The sequence below is a fragment of the Ictalurus punctatus genome, chromosome 19 (assembly GCF_001660625.3).
Source record: "Ictalurus punctatus breed USDA103 chromosome 19, Coco_2.0, whole genome shotgun sequence".
NCBI lineage: Eukaryota > Metazoa > Chordata > Actinopteri > Siluriformes > Ictaluridae > Ictalurus > Ictalurus punctatus.
The window spans coordinates 4,096,701-4,118,126 of NC_030434.2; the positions used below are offsets into that span (position 1 = coordinate 4,096,701).

Here is a 21,426-nt window from a genome sequence, read left to right on the forward strand (position 1 = left end):
TAATCGGATGGGGGCGGGGCAAACTTCCAGTACCCTTTTTATTGTTTATTTAAAATAAAATCCACAAACCGGGTGTTACAAATATAAACTTCAGACTAAAACTTCACACAACTGTTCAATTATATAAGACTGAAAAGAACCCAACACACACACACACACACACACACACACACACCCCGGAATATATATTATTCATTTAGGACTGGAGTTTAGTTATCTGTGCAGTAAAAAATAGTGCGTAATAAATACTTACATAAGTTTATATTTGTACCCCTCAGTATTATTTCATTTTATTTTATTAGAAGCTGTAAAACTATTTTTAAGATGGGCTTCTGGAGGAGGCAGTGTTACCCTCGCCTGCACTCCGTGTCGTTGGCTTTCAGCACACTCTTTGCGATGCTTTCTCGCTGGTTAAAGCAAGAAAATCTTGCTTTTGCATATTTTGAAAACAACCGTTGTTTAAAATCCAGTAGTTCTATATAAATGATGTTGATTTTTATTTATTTATTTATTTTTGTCAGCCATGCTACACGAATTCGAGGGGGAAATGTAAGCCAAGGAACTGCCTAGAGTGTGAGCCGGACTAGCAAATCGAGTAAAACAACTCGGGATGCCATGTCTGATCCTTTTCAGCTCAACGGTCTTTAAGTCTCACAATATTCTTGCAATACTTTAATCCTTCACCATCAAAAATCGTCATATCTCCCACCCCTAGTGCCGCCCACTAATCCCAACACAGGTCAGAGGTCACATCATTGTCTGTGGGCCGGCACTCGAGTGAGGTTTGTGTCTGTTCAGTGGTTCGCTGGCGTACGAGTCTTCCCCAGGGCCCCTCTCATTTTCTGTTCAAGAATACGAACAACACCGCTACTACACACAGCACAAGCGCTCTTGGCTGAGGCACGCTGTCCAAAAAAAAAAAAGAAGAATGTCTGGGTTTGGCGTCACTCTGGCAGCTGCCACAATGCGGTGAACTATTATTATGTTTTGCAAGTGTGCTGCGTCTTAGTAGTAATCAGGGCCGGCCCATCAATTAAGGAATATACGTGACTACTCCTCTCGCGGCAGATTCTGACCAAATAGATGTTGGGTTTCTTTTTTTTTTTTTTGGCTCAGATCCCAACACAGTAATCAGATTTATCTAATTAAAGCTTCCACTGCGTACTGATTCGGAGAGCGTGAACATCAGCGTGAGGTGTTGTCATTAATCATTCACGATTGACTGTCTTTACGTTTGTTGTAATTGGATGATCCGAATTGGCTTTCTACTGAAATGTCCCTTCTGTCTACGTGTGACAAATGCAAGTTAGTTCACCAGCTAGCTGAGCTGTGCTAGCTCAAGACATGTTAGGCTAGTTGGGGTTTCTAAGATCATCCACAAGAAAGGATACAGGTGTAGAGGCCAGTCAGAGTGGTTTCTTGAGAGTTGAAAGGTATTAGACTATGTTTATTTTGCCTAAATTATAGCTAATGGTTTAACATGTTCAGGTTGAGGGGGGACCCACTCGTCAACTTAACACAATCCAAACTCCTTAAAGCTGTTTTTGGTGTTCGGTTGGGCTGAAATTGGGTGGAAGTTACCATAGCATGTGATTTACATCATGTACGTTCTCATCAGTGAGCCCTCATGTCTTGTGGATGAGGAAATGTTCATCCTGGAAGAGACCACGCCCATCAGGATAGAAATATCTTCATCGCGGAATAAAGATGCTCAGTCAGAATAACTATGTTTTGATTTGGGGTGACCCCCTTCTCTGATTTGTCACTCATCGGTATGTTGTTTGATGTCTGCTGAGAGATTCGTGTTGTTAAAGTGTTGTTTTTTCAGTCGGTTGTGTCACTTTTTTATTTTTTTAAGTTTGTATATAGGTATATATAGAATTCATGTATGTATTCTAATATGTTTATTTGAGTTGATTGAAAATTAGCATGATGTTCAGTGGTGCTTTAAAGTTTGTGAACCCGTTAGGATTTTCTGAATGTCTGCATAAATATGACATAAAACATCAGATTTTCCTAAAAGCAGATAAAGATAAACCAATGAAGCAAAAGAGACAAAACTATTACACTTGGTCATTTATTTATTGAGGGAAATGATCCAGTATTACATATCTGTGAGGGGTAAAAGTATGTGCACCTCTGCTTTTGGTATCTGGTGTGACCCCCTTGTGCAGTGATAACTGCAGATAAACGTTAGGGGTAAGTGTTGATCGGTCCTGCACATCGGCTCGGAGGAGTTTTATCCCGTTCCTCAGTACAGAACAGCTTCAGCTCTGGGATGTTGGTGTGTTTCCTCACATGAACCGCTCGCTTCAGGTTCTTCCACAACATTTCTACTGGATTAAGGTCAGGACTTTGACTCGGCCATTCCAAAACATTAATTTATTCTTCTTTAAGCGTTCTTTGGTAGAACGACTCGTGTGTTTAGGATCGTTGTCTTGCTGCATGACCCACTTTCTCTTCAGATTCAGTTCATGGACAGATGTTCTGATGTTTTCATTTAGAGATTGTTGGTATAATTCACAATTCATTGTTCCATCAGTGATGGCGAGTCGTCCTGGACCAGATGCAGCAAAACAGTCCCAAACCACGATACCATCTTTAGCAAACTGCAGAAGGGCAGCAATGTTCTTTTTGGAGATCAGTGGCTTTCAGTCCTCTCTCACATTGGCTAATGTTTTTTTTAACATTATCCAAAGTGAGAGAGGCCTTTAGATGGTTAGAAGTTATCCGGGTTTCCATTGTGACCTCATGGACTATTGCACATCTCTGGAGTGATCTTTGTTGGTCTCCACTCCTGGGGAGGGGAACAATGGTGTTCAATTTCCTCCATTTCTACACAATCTGTCTGACTGTAGATCGGTGGAGTGCAAACTCTTTAGAGATGGTTTTGTAAACTTTTCCAGCCTGATGAGCTTCAACAACTCTTTTTCTGAAGTCCTCAGAAATCTCCTTTGTTCGTACCATGATACACCATGTCTGTCTGTCTGTCTGAATCGCCCCACTGACCCATGACAGGCTTTGGTAATGCATATTCATGAAGCATTTGACTTCTCTCAGAAGTGGGATGTTTGAATTTCGTCATTTTCGACCCATGCATTCAAGCTGCAAAATAGGAAAAAACATGGACACCTCCATGTTCATCTATTGCTAGTGACAAGCTAGCGAGCTCACTGTGATGAGTGATGTACACCAGTCAGCCATAACATTAAAATTACTGACGTGTGAAGAGAACATTGAGCTCAAGAACATCAAGAGAACATTGATTATCTCATTACAGTGGCATCTGTCGAGGGGTGGGATTTATTAGGCAGCAGGTGAACAGTCAGTTCTCGAAGTTGACGTGTTGGAAGCAGGAAAAATGGGCAAGTGTAAGAATCTGAGTGACTTTGACAAGGGCCAAATTGTGATGGTGGGACGACCGGGTCAGAGCATCTCCAGAACAGCAGGTCTTGCGGGGTGTTCCCGGTATGCAGTGGTTAGTACCGTCCAAAAGTGGTCTAAGGAAGGCCCCACCTGGCAACTTACGGGACTCGCAGGATCTGCTGCTAACGTCTTGGTGCCAGATAAGACGGCACACCTTCGGCGGTCTTGTGGAGTCCATGACTCGAGCTCTTTTGCGGTACAAGGGGGACCTATGCGATATTAGGCAGGTGGTTTTAATGTTATGGGATCGGAGTATATCAACCTTCTCAAGGCAGTGAATTGTATAGTCAGTCACTTGCTGCACTTGGGGTTTGGGAGACTGTTCCCGAGTAGGAATTCCGACTTTTCTTTGTGGTTTTTTTCCTCTTAGTTGTAGGACATAGTCCTTAATTACGAGCTTTAGTGGAGTGCAGCATTGTTATCTCTTACAGTGTGTTTTGTAAACAGTATACTCCAACAGCTAACATCTAATGTAGTTAGCAGCTAGCATCTAAATGGAAGTTTAGCCTTTACGGTGTTTGTGGGTGTATGTGTTGTCTGTGGGTTTAACTAGTTTCTACACCTGTGTACTCACAGGTACTGGGGGAACAGTTGTACAGTGAGTAGAGAGGATAGCCGCCCCCACCACGACGCCTTCAAAACCATGCACAGCAAGAATCGTAAGTACAGCAGTACCGCTCCGCAAGGGTACTCCGTCCGTTTCCGTCCCTTTGAATGCAACCTCAGTTCACTTGCTGATATTTGCAAATGCTAATGTAATTGCATGAATGAGCATGTGTACAGGTGTTCCTAATAAAGTGTGGATTGTATGTATATAGATACAGTGCTTTCCAAAAGTATTGGAACGTCAAGGCCAATCCTTTTTTTTTTTTTTTTTTTTGCTACACACTGAAGATGTTTGGGTCTGAGCTCAAAAGATGAATATGAGACGATAGATCAGAATTCCAGCTTTCATTTCCTCATATTTACATCTGGACGTGTTAAACAACTTAGAAACATACATTTTTTTAAAATCGCCCATTTTTCGATTGATCAAAAATATTGCAACATGTGAATGACGGGTGTTTCTTGTTGCCCAGGTGTGCCCTGTTAAACTGATTGTGTAAACAATTAATAGCTCTGAATGTTTACTCTTGGTTTGAGCTCTGGGTTTCGCCTGTGAAGACTGCATTTGTTGTTAAAAGCATAAACCTCTATAAAGACCAGAGAGCTGTCTATCGGAGAAAATTGGGAGATTTCCTATTGGGAAGAAAGGGAGAAAATCCATCAGAGGCATTGCACAGGCATTGGGCATAGGCAATACAACAAATTGGAACGTCCTGAAAAAGAAAGAAACCACTGGTGTACTAACACCCAGGCATGGAGCGGGTCGGCCAAGAAAAACAACAGCAGTTGATGACAGAACCATTGTGAGAGCTGTGAAGAAAATCCACAAAAACAACAGTCAGTGACATCACCAACATCCTCCACAGGGAAGGGTGAAGCTCTCACAATCCACCGTTGGAAGAAGACCTAGAGAGCAGAAATATAGAGACTGTACCACAAGATACAAACCTCTCATCAGCAGTAAGAATCAGAAAGCCAGACTGGAATTCACAAAGAATTCACAGAGACGATCCACAGAAGTTCTGGAACCAAGATGAACCTCTACAAAAGTGACAGATGGGCAAAAGTGTGGAGAAAGAAATGATCTGCTCATGATCCAAAACATCATCGGTCATGCTCAGTGGAGGTGGTGTCATGACTTGGGCTTGTATGGCTGCTTCATTGTGCATCAAACACAAGAGAATTGGCGTTGCTGTTCCAGTACCTTTGGATGGGGACTGTATGTGTACAGATGTTATCTTACACAGAACAGATATTATATGTGTTCACCATTTAGTACCAACCCCTCATCCCTTTTTCCCACATAGGTACCCACTTCTCGACTATTCTTCAACCTTTTGTGCTTTTAAACAATTTTGTGTTACATAATAACAAACCACTTATTAAAATATAACAATACATTTTATTTCATTACATGGTTATTGGTCATAAAACGTTCTTGAAGATTGTCGAAGAGTTTAACAACTCAAGGTATGTATGAATATGTGTGAATCCTCCATGCATTTAAGGCCCAAGTCATTCACTAAGCGGTTCATTAGGTAATATTTCTTAATATGATTAGAGATCGGGTCTCTAACAGAGCTGAATCAGTTTTTTCACTCGTTGAGCCCACTTCCCATTCTCACCCATGTTCACACAGCTCCGCCCCCAAAATTTATAATGGTTCAACTGGAGTTAGCACACTAATTAGCAAGGACTGTCATGAACGGTGATTTTTTTGCCTACAGGAGAATTACCTGTTTGTGCTAGGCGCATGCTGGTTGTCGACTGAGATGGGGGCGTTGGGAGTGTCTATAAAACGATTGTCAGGAGTCCTTCCAAACATAAACACGCATTCCAGACCGGAAGGCAGATTTCCAAATGGGTTTCCTCAACCACATAGTGCATTAGTGCTGAAGCCACGGCTTAAACCGTTTTTTTTTTTTTTTAACACGTTCTACATTTTTCCACATTTTCCATGTCCACTTACTAGTAAGAAATGAAAACAAAAAAAGGCTATTGCACCTTTAAATTGATGGAAAACATTCAATAGCGCAATTTTTTTCTTATCAAACAGTTTTTTTCCCCTCCAAATTTAACATTGCTAGATATTATAAGTAAAAAAAGTAGAAATTCTGAAATATACGAAGCAGTTGACATGGCCAATGTCACGTATTTTCTTACGTTTAAATAGACACTTGGAAATAGTGCAGAATCGTGAATATTAAATATTCAAAATATTTTATTCCCTTTATTTGAAATATTTAAACATTCTAAAACGTTGTTTATTTCCAATATAAATGAAAAAAAAATTGTGCGTATTTTGTGTATATATAAACACAAATGCTCCCCGTCCGTTTTATTAGGAATACCTGTTCATTCGTGCCGTTATATAATCAGCCAATCATGTGGCAGCAGCACAGCGCAAAAAAAATCATGCAGTTACAGGTCAAGAGCTTGAGGTAATGTTCACAACAAACATCCGAATGAAGAAACAGTGTGATCTCTGTAACCGTGGACATGGTTGTTGGTGCCACTTGAGCCGGTGTGAGTATTTCAGAAACTGCTGATCTGGGATTCTCACACACAGCATCTCTAGAGTTTACACAGAATGGTGCGAAAAACAAAAAACACATTGAGTGAGTGACGGGTCTGTGGGTGGAAACGCCTCGTTGATGAGAGAGGTCGGAGGAGAATGTCAGACTGGTCTGAGCTGACAGGAAGTCTCATATAATCACTCTTTTTACATCCGTGGTGAGCAGAAAAGCATCTCAGCATGCACAACACATCAGGTTCCACTCCTGTCGAACAAGAACAAGAATCTGAGGCGATCATGGGCACAGAATCAACCTGGCCATTTTCCGCTCACCTCTCTCATCACCGGGCGTTTTTTTTTCACACCAGTTTATAAACTGAAGTTTCTGAAATCCTCAAACTAACCCATCTGGCACCAACATAAAGTCTCAGAGATCCCACTTTTTCCCCATTCTGTGTTTGATGTGAGCATTAACTGAAGCTCGTGACCTGTATCTGCGTGCTTTTCTGTCTTGTGCTGCTGCCACAGGATTGGCTGATTAGATAACTGCGTGAATGAACAGGCGATCTGGTTAAAGTGAATGGTGAGTGTACGTATAAACCAAATGCATTATAAATCCTAGTGGACTGTTTTAAATAAGTTCAGTAGTTTCACCTTTTAAAGTAATGAATTATTCATTAGAACGTGTAAGTCAGTGGGTTGGAATACATAAAAATGTCTTATTTCCACTAAAAGGCAAACTCTTGGCTTCCGGTCTTGCTTTGCTTTTCAGACTGAATGTTCCAAACTGAATTTGTTTAACAGTCATACCAACGGTTTCACAGTACCTTTGGTATTAATTTATAATCCGTAATGTGACTGCGAGAGCTTGTTTGCTGCCTGAGCGCTCAAGCACTTATTGGTTCTTGCATAGTTATGTTGACTTCATCTTTATTTTTGTTTTTTCATTCTTATGCAGTATCCTCTATCTACACATATATGTTCTACAGAGAGGAGACACGGTTCTGCAAGTGGTTCACGAGCCCCTCTGGTTCCCCTGAAGGCTAAGATGTCTCTCAGTCAGAGTGAAGTAGAGCCTTTGCCATTTCGTGTGCCTCGCGACTACCCGCACTCTCGCTTCAACAAAGCCCCACTCGCCGTCTACCCGCCCAAAGGAGCTCGAACAAAAGCCTGGTCGGTGCCCTGAACCTCCTCCTCACCTACACTCATGAAATATTCCCACATGAACCTTATAATTCTGCTTAGATATTGTATCTATTAAAATGTCACTTTCCCTACCTTTCTGCAGCGTGTCCTTACCCGTGGTGAGCCTGGAGAAGATGCCCTGTTTCAGCCGCTCAGAGGGAGCACAAATCAAAGTCAGCTCTACACCATCCGCAGCTGGGTCATCACTATCTGTCCCCTCTTCATCCTCCGCGTCTTCCTCACCATCCTCCTCCTCCCTAAAGTCCACCCTTACATCACCAGCATCATGCAGGAACCAGGAAAAGCTTGTGAATGGCCGGGGTATCATCACCCCGCGCTCCACCACACCCCCGTTGCTGACGGACAGGCGGCCAAGCCCGTCGCAGTCGTCTCCCTTGGACAAGCGGCTCACCGCGTCTCCGTCCTCACAGGACAGAAGACCTGCCACATCTCCTTCTCCATCTTCAGTCGACAGGAGACCTGGTGTCTCACCCTCTCCACCAGAACGGAAACATCTGAATGGAGCAAAGAGCAGCAGTCATAGGAGAGTTTCAGGTTAGGAGCTCAGCTTAGTTTACCCCCCGTAGTATTGTTGCTTCATAGTTCTTTTTTTCCTTTTGTTAACAATCTAGTTCTGCTTTAGTGTCATAAAGCAGCTGTATAGAACAGTTCTATCTGAAGAAAGTCAGTTTGCTCAGTTCTGACTGTTGTTATTGATAATACTCATAATCCATTCATTGTAAAGTTTTGTTGTAGGAAACAGCGCACCCAGCTCTGTGTCTCAGCCTGAACTCGGGGAGGTAGCGGGGAGAGTGCCGTGGTGGTAGACGGGCTCCCGCTTATGACTTGTTGGACGAGACAGCTCTTCCTCTCCATATGTTGTTTGTGCAGGCCCTGGCCTCACCCCAGGCCTGATTTGTGCTGTGTTATTAAACAGCCCCAGCTGCTCGTGCTTTATGCTCCTTATAAACCCACGACTGCTTCTTCTTACTGGCCCGTATTCATCAAAGTTGTGCGTGGTCAAATCTAATAGTGAGAGGAGTTTGAAAATGCTCGATTTGCAGTTAAATAATGGAAATCGATATCAGCTACAACAATGACTATAACAAGTATAGTAAATAGAGTAGTATTACTACTAATAAATATTACATCCATAAGGACCAAACACTCTTTGCATATAGCGCCCCCAGTGGCCAGTGCCAAGTTTCATCCAATGGTAAAGAGACCAGTTGGTTATTTTTGGGGGGTTTTTTCCCTAAGTTTTGTGCCTATAGCTCAATGTTTTAAACCTGTTAGATGCCTGCTAAAAGCTGATTGGTCAATGACAGCCATGTATTTTCAGCTAATAATCATTAGTAATGATCATAAATTCATTTACAGGATGCAGCATACCAAATTTTGGTTGTACTCCTGTCTCGTGAGAAACCGTTATTTAAATGAAACCCTACCCCCTACGGATGACCAAACCCCAAACTTTACACCTGTCCACAAAATCTAAGTGGGTGGAGCCTAATGTTCCAAATTGTGATTTTCGCTCATTGCTGTGGCCTGAGTAGTGGGACGGAGTATTACCTGTTAACCAAATTTGACGTCTGTACAACCTACAGTTTGGTGTGCTTCATCTCGTTTAATAAAGAAAATAAACGAGGGGGGGCACATTTATAAAATTAAAAGCCTCAGTTTATCGTCCTTCAAAGGCTCACAAAAAAGATACGCGCTCAGGTAGAATTAGAGTTTGAAATCCCGGCCCTAAAGTGTACACAGTAGGCTGAATAATCATAAGAGTCTAATTATAACATTAAGTCTAATAGCGTTAAACACTCTTTCTCCAAACTTCACTCACCCTCGGACATTACTACTGTTAATACAGCTGTGTGAGTATTATTTCTTATATGTTGTACATATTTACATAAAGTGGCATCTATATCGTATAAAAAAGTAGCGTGGAATCCGTCTCTCCTGGCGTTGAGAATCTGTATGATCCTAAGAAGTCGTTAAGGTGACATGTGATGCGTTGCCTGGACCCATAATAATTTTTGTAATCACAGTTGCACATGCAGCAAACCTCTTCTCAGAATACAGTCTGTGTTGTTCAGGATGGATTCCTGGCTGTATTTGATGAATAAACCTTTCCTTCAAGCTGAATTTCAGGACTAAAATGTCTAAAAACCAAGCTTAAAACTAAAGTTCTCATGCAGGTAAGCTTCTGTTCTGGGCGGTTCTGTTTTCTACCTGATTTTGACCAAGAAACTGAGCACTATTCCGTGAGGGTCTGTATACGCCTATATAATAACATTCGTTTTCAGTGAAAGACTTGCAGAAGAACTTTAATCTGCTGAAAAAATTTCGATTGGGGTTTAATATTTCGTCCAGTTTCGTCGGCTCTTGAATAACTATACGAGGGCTTTCCTTTTTTACCGGTTCAAAAACATAACGCCTGCATAAATTTGGGCGTGGTTTCATGTAAATGAGATGCGTCTGAGGGTGAATTGGGGTGTGTTGTATGCATGCGACCGCTTAATGAATCTGACCCGTATCTCGGAGGCACTCAGATCTTTTGTTTCTACACAACTTTGATGAAAACGGGCCGGCGCCTTTCAGAGCCAGGTGTAAGCGTCATTGCCCACTTCAGGTAATGAGAGATTACGGTTAATAAAGGGCGGATAGGTTTTGTGTATCGGAGAACATTTTGAATTTATAGGGTTTTGAACATTTTCTTCAAATTTCAGCAGATTAAAAAAATGAAATATAAGTGGTCACATTTCTACTTGTTGCCTTGTATTTTAGGGCGGGTCTACGATCCGAATAAGCACTGTGGAGTCATGGATCCAGAGAGCAAGCGGCCTTGCACTCGATCTCTTACGTGCAAGGTTGGTTACATGTTTCGGTCGAATACTCATATTGGATATGTTGTTCTTAGTGCTCATAAGACCAAAGATTTCTGGCAAGCTGAAGATAATACTCCTGTGTACGCAGACGCACTCTTTGACTCATCGTCGTACAGTCCCGGGTCGGAAGAAGGGCTTTGATATTCTTCTGGCTGAGCATAAGGGCCGGGCTAAGGAGAAAGACGCAGGGCCAAAGAGGGATGCAGCGAGTAGTCAGTCAGCTCATCCGACCCAGCCACTCGGTGCTCCTTCCAGCACACCTTCAGGCTGTCACAACGGCAAGACCACTCCTACTCTCAAGCTGCGGCTGGCCAGCACACACTTACAGAGGTACAAACAAAATGCTGTAAAGGATGCACTCGCTGTGAAATTGTAGTGATTAGCATGGAAGCATTTTGGCCTTCCAGCTAACTCCAGACTTGTTAACACCGCTCAGGAAACTGAGGAAATAAATAACACCTGAAATGAGTGATACTTTAATTAAATAAGGAAAATAAATAACTGAAAATATTGCCCCCCCCCCCCCCCCCCCCCCCCACACACCTAAAAAAACCCTGGATATTTAACAAAGCCTCCCTTGGAGAAAAAAATAACAGCACTGAGGCTTTATCTGTAATGTTTAACACGGTTACAGACTCTCGCAGATGATTTTGGACTCCATGCCAAATATTTTAAGTGCCTTTAAGTGCATTTTTTTAGGTTTGTGCATGTGGACTCCTTTCTTCAATTCATACCACATGTTCATACCACATAACCAAGTTTTTTTTACCCCCCTGGCAAAGGCAAACAGGTTTTCAGCTAAATATCATCAATATACTTACCGGAAGGAATCAGTCTTAATTATTCCTAAGGAAGCAGAATTAATAAGTGATCCAGCAGCATTTACAGTGTGTTTTTCTGGGTCCATGTTTTCATCAAACATGCAGATGGTGTGCATGGCCAGAAAGTTCAGTTTGGGTTTCATCAGACCAGAACACTTGATTCCAATCGTAACACCATCATAATCGGTGCTGTAGAACTATTTGCACGCACGTCTTGGTGTTTTTCACAATAACATTGACCAGAACCTGAGCAGACCTTCATCTAAGTTCTAAAACTAGATAAAAAGAACAAAACAAGTGACACAAAACATTTTAGATTTTACTTTTATTCTTTTCCTTTTTTTTTTTTTTTTACTTTGGTAAAATTATGCAACATTAAACATCTTTTTCTGGAAAACAGATGTGAATCTCTAGGAGAATGACTTCATTTAAATGTGTTTGAGTCTAGGGATGGCAGTCAGGGGTGAGTGAACAGGCCCTCCCATGTTTCAAGAACATAAACTTGGGTCTTTTTAAAAAAAAATCTAAATCTGGTCTTCACTACACTTCACTTGGTTTATGGAAGGGTGCCATGCCTCGATCAAAGGAGATTCCCGAGGACCTCAGAAAGAGAGTTATTGCTGCTCATCAGACTGGAAAAGGTTTTAAAACCATTTCTAAAGAGTTTGGTCTTCACCAGTCCACTGTGAGGGAGGCAGATGATGTACAAATGGAGGAAATTCAGCACCATTGTTCATCAGGCAGAAAGGTGTGCATTGCAGGATAGCAAGGGGGGAAGCTACTACTCTCCAAAAAGAACACTCTGCTCATTTGAAGTTTGCTCAGGACTTGAAGACCATTGGTTGGTTTAAATGAAAAGTGTTACGTTTAGCGCAAACCGGACACTACATACCAGCAGAAGAACCTCATCCCGGCCGTGAAGCACGGGGGTGGCAGTATCATGGGGTGGGGCTGCTTTGCTGCCTCGGGTCCAGGACGGCCGGTTATTATTGATGGAACAATGAATTCTGGATTGCACCAGCAAATTCTACAGGAGAATGTCAGGACATGAACTGAGGCTTAACCGTAAGTGGGTCATGCAGCAAGACAACGACCCTTAGCACACAAGTAAATCTAAAAAGAAATGGTTAAAGCAGAAGAAAGGTAACATTTTGGAATGGCCAAGTCAGAGTCCAGGCCTTAACCCCATAGAAATGTTGTGGAAGGACCTAAAAAAGTTGAAGCACTAAGTTGAAGCAGTTTTGTAAGGAGGAATGGGCTAAAATGAGTTGAATTGGTTGAAATTATTGCTGATCGAGGAGGTTACTGGTCCAGTTACTGAACGCAAGATATTTAATGTTGGATAAACACTACGTAACACAATATTTGTCCTTTGGTAGTAAGCAAGTGATATCAAATCAACATGGCTGCTCACAGCGCGAACAGTAAACAAAGTAGCACTTCTTAACTTTTAAATGAATTATTCTGTACACACTAGTATTAGCTTTAGATCAGCGGTCACCGACCCCTTTCCTGCAGGTTTAATCTCCAACCACAATCTTATACACCTGTTTTACTTGATCAAGATCTTCTTGAGGCAATGAGTAGATGTTCAGATGGGCATGATTATGGTTAGTCTTCAGGAAGGTAGATCTCCAGGAACAGGGTCGATATACAGACATATTTGCTTGTTAAATCTATAACACTGACTGCACGTTTCATTGTTTTGAGGAGGTAAATATACATCACTCATCAAAGTTACCAGGGGAGTTGTCGCTAACAAAATATGAACATAGAGGGATCCATGGTTTTCCACTTTGTAGCTCAAAAATAACGTCGCTCTGACTTCCCACTTTGGAGGTAAGTGCAATGCAGCAAACTACATGAGAAACCTTGAAATAGGGTTTAATGTGTATAAGTACTCGAGTCATCCTACTGTTTCTCCTTGTAATTCCCTCATGCATTTACTGTGCTGATCCTAATGTACCGGTTCATCAGTATCTATTGTTTATCTCTGGGAACTGATTAATTACTACACTTCAGTCAGTCTCCGTCACAAGCTCTACGGTAAAATAAAGATCAGTGCTGCGGATGTTGATGTGCCTCGAAGCTGTGGGAATGCCCTTGCTTAGGACATTAGGATCTCACCCACCCTAGAACATTCTAAGAAGACATTTAAAAACATTTTGCTCATTTATACCTCATTTATCTTCCTTTTTAACTGTATCTGGGGCATTATATAAAGGCATTTTGTTATTTATTTACACTGTATGGCCAAAAGTTTGTGGACACCTGACCATCACAACCGTTTGCTGTTATAATGCGCGCCACTCTTCCGGGAAGGCTTTCCACTTGATTTTGGGGCGTGGCAGTGGGGATTTGTGATCATTCAGCTACAGGAGCGTTAGTGAGGATGAGGTCAGGTGCTGATGTTGGGTGAGGAGGAGGCTCCAGTTCCAGTTCATCCCAAAGGTGTTCTGTAGGGCTTGAGGCCAGGGCTCTGTGTAGGACACTCCAGGTCTTCTACCTTCTTCCAACCTTCACACACCGTGGAGTTATGGAGCTCGCTCTGTGCACTTTGTGTCATGCTGGAACAGGTTTGAGCCTCTTGGTTCCAGTGAAGGGAAACTGTAATGCTCTTGTAATGCAGTTGTTTGCTTCAGACTTGTGGTGACAGTTTGGGGAAGAACCACATTGTGTAATGGTCAGGTGTCAACATACTTTTTGGCCATAAAGTGTTTTTTTGTTTGCTTGTTTTTATTAGAAATCTCTTCTTCTTATTTTCAATCTCACTTCTCTCATTGTTTTATCAATGACCCTGGCACATCATACCAGCTCCTTCCTGTTTTATTTTATTTTAATTTCTTATCTTTTTTATTACTTTAATTCTTTATTTTATATCTCAGAGGCTCCGGTGGTGGGGGTGCAGTGGTGCTCTGTTCCACGTCTCTTCCTGCCATTGATCAAATACCCAGCTGCCAGAGATATGGCGGAGATGTCCATGAATCCAGCGATGAGGCGGAAGCTGAGGTTGCTGAGGAACTGGAGAAAACTTCATGTCATTACTCCTCTTACCACCCACAACCCATTAGTGTAAGCACAACAGGACCAGCATTCGAAATCCTCTGAGTCCCAGTGCTAGTCGATTCGTTTTAATGTGAGATTCCGCAGCTTCTAAAGTAGTAGATAAAGCAATAGGTGGCTTTATCCAGAGTAAGCGATGGGCCGGAGAAGCCAAAAAATGTATACGTTTTTTTTCTAGGACTATTTTAAATACCTTTGTAGGTCTAAATAAGTTTGAAATAATCGACTATATAACGTACACTCACCCTCCTTTATTAGGAACACCCATACATCTGCACATTCATGCAGTTATCTAATCAGCAGTGCAGTGCAAAAAATCATGCAGATACAGGCCAAGAGCTTCAGTTCATGTTCACGTCAAACATCAGAATGAAGAAAAAGTCTGATCTCTGTGACTTTAACCGTGGACATGGTTGTTATCAGATGGGCTGGTTGGAGTAAAATGGTGCACTTATATAGCGCTTTTATCCAAAGAAGAGGAACCTGACGCGGTCTTCTGCTGTTGTAGCTCATCCACCTCAGGGCTCAATGTGTTGTGCATGCTGAGATGCTTTTCTGCTCACCACGAATGTGAAGAGTGATTATTTGAGTTACTGTAGACTTCCTCTCAGCTCAGGCCAGTCTGATCATTCTCCTCTGATCTCTCTTCACCCTCGGCACACGGAATGTTTTTTTTTTGTTTTTAGCACCATTCTACATAAACGAGAGACTGTTGTGTGTGTGAAAATCCCAGGAGATCAGCGGTTTCTGAAATACTCCAACCAGTCCATCTGGCACCACAAACAACGCCACGGTTAAAGCCACAGAGATCAGACTTTTCCCCATTCTGATGTTTGGTGTGAACTTGACCCGTATCTGCACGATCTTATGCATTGTGTTGCCACCACATGATTAGATAACTGCGTGACTGTGCAGGTGTTCCTAATAAAGTGGACAGTGAGTGTAGAACTATCATGAGACACATGCTATCAGGACATTAAGCTGTTTCCAGATCCCTTACAAAGAATGCATCCTAGACTACATGCTCTGTTCGTTACTCTGTGAGAAGATAAACCAAAAGTTCCTCAGAAGTTGTTTGCTCCTGATGTTCCATCGTTGATGATCATTTCCATTATGATCTGAGAAACCTGGGTAAAGCAGTGGGATGTAGAGTAATATAAACATATGGTGGGGCAGAAATGATCATAAACTGACCTGCGTGTCTTGAGCAAGCATTTTACTGCTATAGATCATTCCAAATCTACTAAAAACTATTCAAAACAACCATAAAATTAGCCTGATAATAATAATACATCAGACAAGTTCATGTACATATAACAGGATTCAACAATAACACACACTGCATAACATGACAAAGTATGAACTTCATGTTATAATACTTTTACAGAAAGATATTTATTGTACATTTGATCAAGTGACTTGTTATAAAGCTAAACCTAATGTGACCGATGTGCATACTAGCATTAATTGCGTCTACCAATGGCACACAATCACAAATCCAGCTGCTAATCATTGCTAAAGAAATGTACTATATCTTAGCACTAATGTTTTATCCCCCCTTTTTTGGGTCAGTGGTGTGCATTCAGCAGCCGGTTGATGGGCCAGGGCCACTACGTGTTTGACAGACACTGGGACAGGATGAGGCTTGCGCTGCACTGCATGGTGGAGAAGCATGTCACTGCTCAGATGTGGAGGTAAGAGTACACACACGGACTGTCTTCCCATATGACCTGCTTCACTGTGCAGTTCTCCCAGTGTGTGCAGAGCTGTTGAAACTCTGCGGTGTATCAGACAAGCGCTGATTGCTTGTGGAAACTAGACTTTGAAGATGGGTTGGCAATAACGGTGTGAAACCTGGATATCGGCAGATTTCCAGAAGTATAAATGAGCTTGGAGCTTAAAACTGACTAAATGGTGTTGGCATGATGTTGGATTGTTGTGTGCACAGATGATGCTCTATTCAGAGCAGCATGCAGTCACTGTTCCTGCCACAGCCTGATGATGTCACATTTTGTGTGTTGTAGGAAAGTTCCTCTAGCGGCAGACAGCATGCCTAGCATGTCTGATTCATCATCTCTGAGCATGTCCCTTCTCCCTAGCCCGACTCCACCCCTTGACTCTGTTTCCACTGTGTCCTGCTCCACCCCTTTCTCCCAGAATGGCACCAGAATCTTCTGCCTTCAAGAATCCAAACTGCAGCTGAATAAAGCAGCCAAGTCATTAAAAACCTCTGCAGAAGGGGTGTTGTTGAAAAAGCACAAGCCACTTCCAGTTGCTGAGAAAAGGAATGGGAGTGGCTACCATCTTTCAGGCCCTGTACACGTCAGCAACGGCACGGCGGCCCTGAGCATGCGGTCCAAACCAAACCAGCCAGGGGGGAGTCAGGGACTGAGCGACATGGACAGACACACCAGCATCGAGCTAAACCTGCCCCAGGCGCCAAAGGGCAATCATGGGTCAGTTTTGTCCCCAAGCCTGCTGCCGTGCGGATCCACCGAGGGACGCAAACGCAAAACCTCAGGCTCTGAGCGAGCTGGCAAAGTGACCAAGACAACGGCGCACAACGAAATCTTCCGGAAGAGCAGCACCGCTTTACTGTCCTCGGCAGCCGAGGCGTCCCATAGCGCCCTCTCCAGACTGGTGAGCAATGAGATTTAGTGGTACGGTCACTCTAATCATAATAGACTGTAACTGACAGCACAGAGCCACTACAGTCTTTTTGTGTTTATATTATAGATTGTGTGTCTGTCAGTGCTGTGCTACCACATCAAAATCACAATATGATAAGTGTAATGGAGAAATATTTCATTCATTTACAAACTGTTTTAAACACTGTTGTTTTTAAAGAAAAACATGTACATTGATATGAAGTTTTGTGTTCGGAGATGTTTATACAGTGGATATAAAAAGTATACACACCCCTGTTAAAATGGCAAGTGCTTGTGAAGTAAAAAATTGAAACCAAGATAAATCATGTCAGACATTTTGTAACAGAGTTTTGATGTTTTGGAGGGTCGTCCTGTTCTTGGTGATGTCACTGTGGTGATCCAAATTCGCCACTTGTCGATGATGGCCTTCTGATGTTTTGGAAAAAAAATTGTACCCCTCTCCTAGATCAATACCATTCGACAGTGAGACCCTGTACGGCAAATATTTATTCGGGGTTAATCAGAATAATTTCATTAATGACCGCTGTATGAGAATTACTTTTGAACATTTGGTTCATTCCGAACACAGTCACATCCCCAATTACAAAAGCGTGTGCACACTAAAATGTAATTAGGGGCCAAGCACCGAAGGTGCGTAGGCACCTATTTTATCTATAAATTTTACTATTATTATTATTATTATTATTATTATTCCCCACTGGGAGTCTATGGCAGCCCTATTAACCGTAATTAGGAAAATGATGAAATTTGGAACACTCCTACATATGACCATGAATATTATCTGGACCAACTCTATAGCGCCACCAGTAGTTCAAAAATTCATCAGTTTAGTCTCCTCATGCTGATCACCATGCATGTCTTACATTAAGACTCCACCCATTACAGTAGTCACCATTTTGAAATGTACAGTATTCAGTTTTTTCGCTACTCCTCATTCTAATTTTGCCCCATTCTTACCAATACTGTCTCACATGATCAGTTGACAGAGCCGCATAAACTCGACTGAACAGAATTTTGATATTCATATTTGTTCAAAAGTTGCGATGTCGCAAATTCAACTATGTTGACCCAAAATTGGACCAGAGGCTGTATCTCGGCCATACTTTGATCAATCGTAACGAAACTTGGTAGGCTTCATCAGTAGCATGATCCGAGGGTCCATGCCGAATTTGAGAACAGTGCCACCTACAGGTCATGGGATTTGAAAAAATGATTATTTTTGCTTTTGGATACTTTGACAGAAGATTATGATCTTGGTGTCTCCGGATTCATCGGGTCATGGCGAATCCGTGGATATCAATTTTGCCAGGATCGGACAAACCGCCTGTCCGCCATTTTGAAATCTGTCATATATTGTAATATCTTTAAAATGTCTGGCATATCGGCACCAAATTTCGAAGGGATCATTCATGGCGTGTCCTCTAGGTACCTGAGAAATTCTGAACACAGCGCCACCTAGTGTTCTAGAGATATAAGTTTTTTGTTAAAAACATAACTTTTGAAAACATTGTCCAAAATGAGTTTTTTCGGTGTCATTACATGTGCGGCGCACTGTGAAATAAATGACAAGCATTCATTCTAAAGGACATGGGTTCGATTCCTGTGTGGTGCAAGTTCTTAAAAGTCTGTGTAATGTTTTGTCTTTCAGTTCCTTTCTTTTGTGGCTCAGCATTGCAGTAACCTTTCAACCTCTTGGCATGAAATTAAATGCCTCTGTTCTGTTCATTTCCTGTTCAGTCTTATTCTCAGCTGTGCTTCTGATCCTGTCTTTTATTCATTCATTTACATTCTATTTCTTCTCTTCGTGTTCTTCAGGCTCCGCATTGCGCTGACTGCGCCTCTGGTGCTCGGCCCCTTTAAACATTTTTTTTTTTTAAATTTCCTATTTTTCCCTAAAATGTTTGGTTGTTTTTCACTTAATTTTTATACGTTGTAATTTCAAATTGAGAAAAAGTGGAAAAAGTTCTGACATGACTTATCTTCGTTTAAATTTTTTCCATCACAAAACCTTATAACAGGGGTGTGTAGACGATTTATATCCACTGTTCCCATTTTGACTCTCACAGACAAAAATTTATACACTTCACTACAATTCTCTTGACATGTTGATTTCCTCATGGTTATCACCTCATGGTGACGTTAGTCCTTAGTTTTGCTCAGTCATCATGTAACCATTTGGCCCCCGTCTTCTCTGCATTAATCAGATGCCTAGCTAGTTCCACAGATGGATCACATCAAGCTAAGAGCGGAAAAGGAAATAGTTAGAGACAAGTGTTTGGCAAGTGGCCGACCAAAGCTCTTTTTTAATTTTTATTTAGTGGATCCACAACATGCCACAACACTATCGGCTAGCCTCGTATTGTTAGAGGTTATACCCAAGTGAAGCCAGCTAGCTAATGTTTGATACAAAAGTTAGCTAATGTTGGAAAACTGCTCTGTAGTGGCAGAAGTCTTTACTGTAAATGAATGAAATATTTATCCATTTATTCATTAACAGGATTGCAGTTTTCCTACTGTGAGTTTTTATTTGACAGCCTTGCTGTAACAGACACATAATCAATAATAGAAACACAAACGGATCGTAGCCTGAGGGCATGTGTCTTAGGAAAAACATTCTAGTCAAAGATTGTAAACCGGACATATTTTTGTAGAGTATCTTGGCTAGCTAGCAAAGGGAATGGCTCAAAGAACTATTCCTCCTTTGAGCCAGCATTAAATATATAGTATCCTGTAGGTCTGGGTGCAGACCTTTTTTAATCTGCTTTCTCCCCAGTTTGCTCACTTGCCAATTCCTGCCCAATTCCTAGCTCTCCCTTATCACACGACAGGGAGGATGAAAGCTAGCACGTCCTTTATTCTGAGACGCATGAAGCCAGCCAGTGCATCCTCCTGAACTGCTGCTCATGCAGCATCATCGGGCAGCGTAACACTCTGTGGAAAGCGCCGTCGGCCCTCTTCCTCATACATGAGCTCACAGACGAGACGTAGTAGCTCATAGTTGAATATATTGAGTCGGCAGTTGGTTGTTTTCAGGCATATTGAGATTATGATAATGCTGCTAAATATTCCCTGTTAGGAACGTGTGACGAAAAGGACAGCAGGGTGCCAACCTGATATTTTTTCAGTGAGATTAAAAGCAATGTTTAATTTAGAGAACGGGTTAAATTTCCCCGTATGAGTATTCACAGAATTCCATGCGTAATTTGACATGAACAGTTAACTAATGGACCTTCAGCAGGCTCTCGGGATGCTGTTAGATAAACATCATCTAGTTACATCGAATTAACTAATGACTACGAGCGCAAATAATGGTGTAGATTCCGCCTGTATTTACTGGGTATTGTTGCATTACATTAACACAGTCATAATTAAGATATGGAGGATAATAATTAAATTGATGGATTTTAACCAAGTAAGTAAACCAAGATAACTTTAAATGTGGAAAACGATCTGACATTATGTTAGGGGAAAAAAGAAAAACCTTATATTAACCTGGTTGCACAAGTTTACACACCCTTTTATAATGTTGCATGTGTAATGGGGCAAAATTATCATATACCTATCATCAAAGAAGTTATTCTAATTAACCCTGTAGGCTTTTCTTGAAATCTTGGTTTCTGTCTGCTGAAGCTTAAAAAGGATTAAACAGGATTTCTTTGTCGAAAGGTATCCATCAGGAGAGGGGTACAAAAGAATTTCTGCCTAAATTCTGCCAAAACAAAATGTGTTATGATCTGATCAGACCAAGGTAGAAAACTGGCCGTAGTTAAACAACACTGCTCATCCCCCACGGTGAAGCACGGGGGTGGCAGCACCATGCTAAGGCGCTGTTTCTCTACAGCTGGGACAGGGGCTCTAGTCAAGATAGAGAGAGTCATGGATAACTCTAAATACCAGTCTATTTTGACACAAAACATGCAGGCCTCTGTTAGACAGTCGAGCATGAAGAAAATAAACTCACCTTCCAGCACAATAACGACCCAAAGCCCAAATCCAAGGCAACTAAGGAAAAGCTCCAGAAGAAGATGATCAACATATTTGGTCCAATTAGAGCCCAGATCAAAATCCTCTCGAAAACCTGTGGAGCGACATGACGAGGACTGTGTACAGGAGATTCCCTGAAATCTTTTGGAAGGACGAGTGAAATAAAATTGCCAAACCAGACATTGGTAGACTCTTACCCAGAAAGGCTGAGCGATGTATTACAAGCAAAATGTGCTTTTACAAAGTATTAGTTAAGGGGTGCGCAAACT

General features: G+C 41.8%; 1 protein-coding gene across 12 annotated transcripts in view; it reads left to right on the plus strand.

Annotated features, from left to right (window-relative positions):
* The window catches only part of atxn7l1 (ataxin 7-like 1), a 31,371-nt gene that overhangs the window by 6,182 nt on the left and 3,763 nt on the right, over positions 1–21,426 (plus strand). For 3 of the 12 annotated variants that reach the window (XM_017494404.3, XM_047162265.2, XM_017494411.3), the window contains 8 exons: positions 4,003–4,085; positions 7,537–7,720; positions 7,836–8,287; positions 10,520–10,602; positions 10,709–10,950; positions 14,327–14,513; positions 16,077–16,198; positions 16,529–17,144. In XM_017494404.3, coding sequence (XP_017349893.2) covers positions 4,070–4,085; positions 7,537–7,720; positions 7,836–8,287; positions 10,520–10,602; positions 10,709–10,950; positions 14,327–14,513; positions 16,077–16,198; positions 16,529–17,144 — 1,902 coding nt within the window. In that variant the 5' untranslated portion in view covers positions 4,003–4,069. Of the gene's footprint in view, positions 1–4,002; positions 4,086–5,476; positions 5,503–7,505; positions 7,721–7,835; positions 8,288–10,519; positions 10,603–10,708; positions 10,951–14,326; positions 14,514–16,076; positions 16,199–16,528; positions 17,165–21,426 lie in introns of those variants that run through there. The other 9 variants (XM_017494405.3, XM_017494409.3, XM_017494415.3 and 6 more) reach the window with 6 other exon arrangements.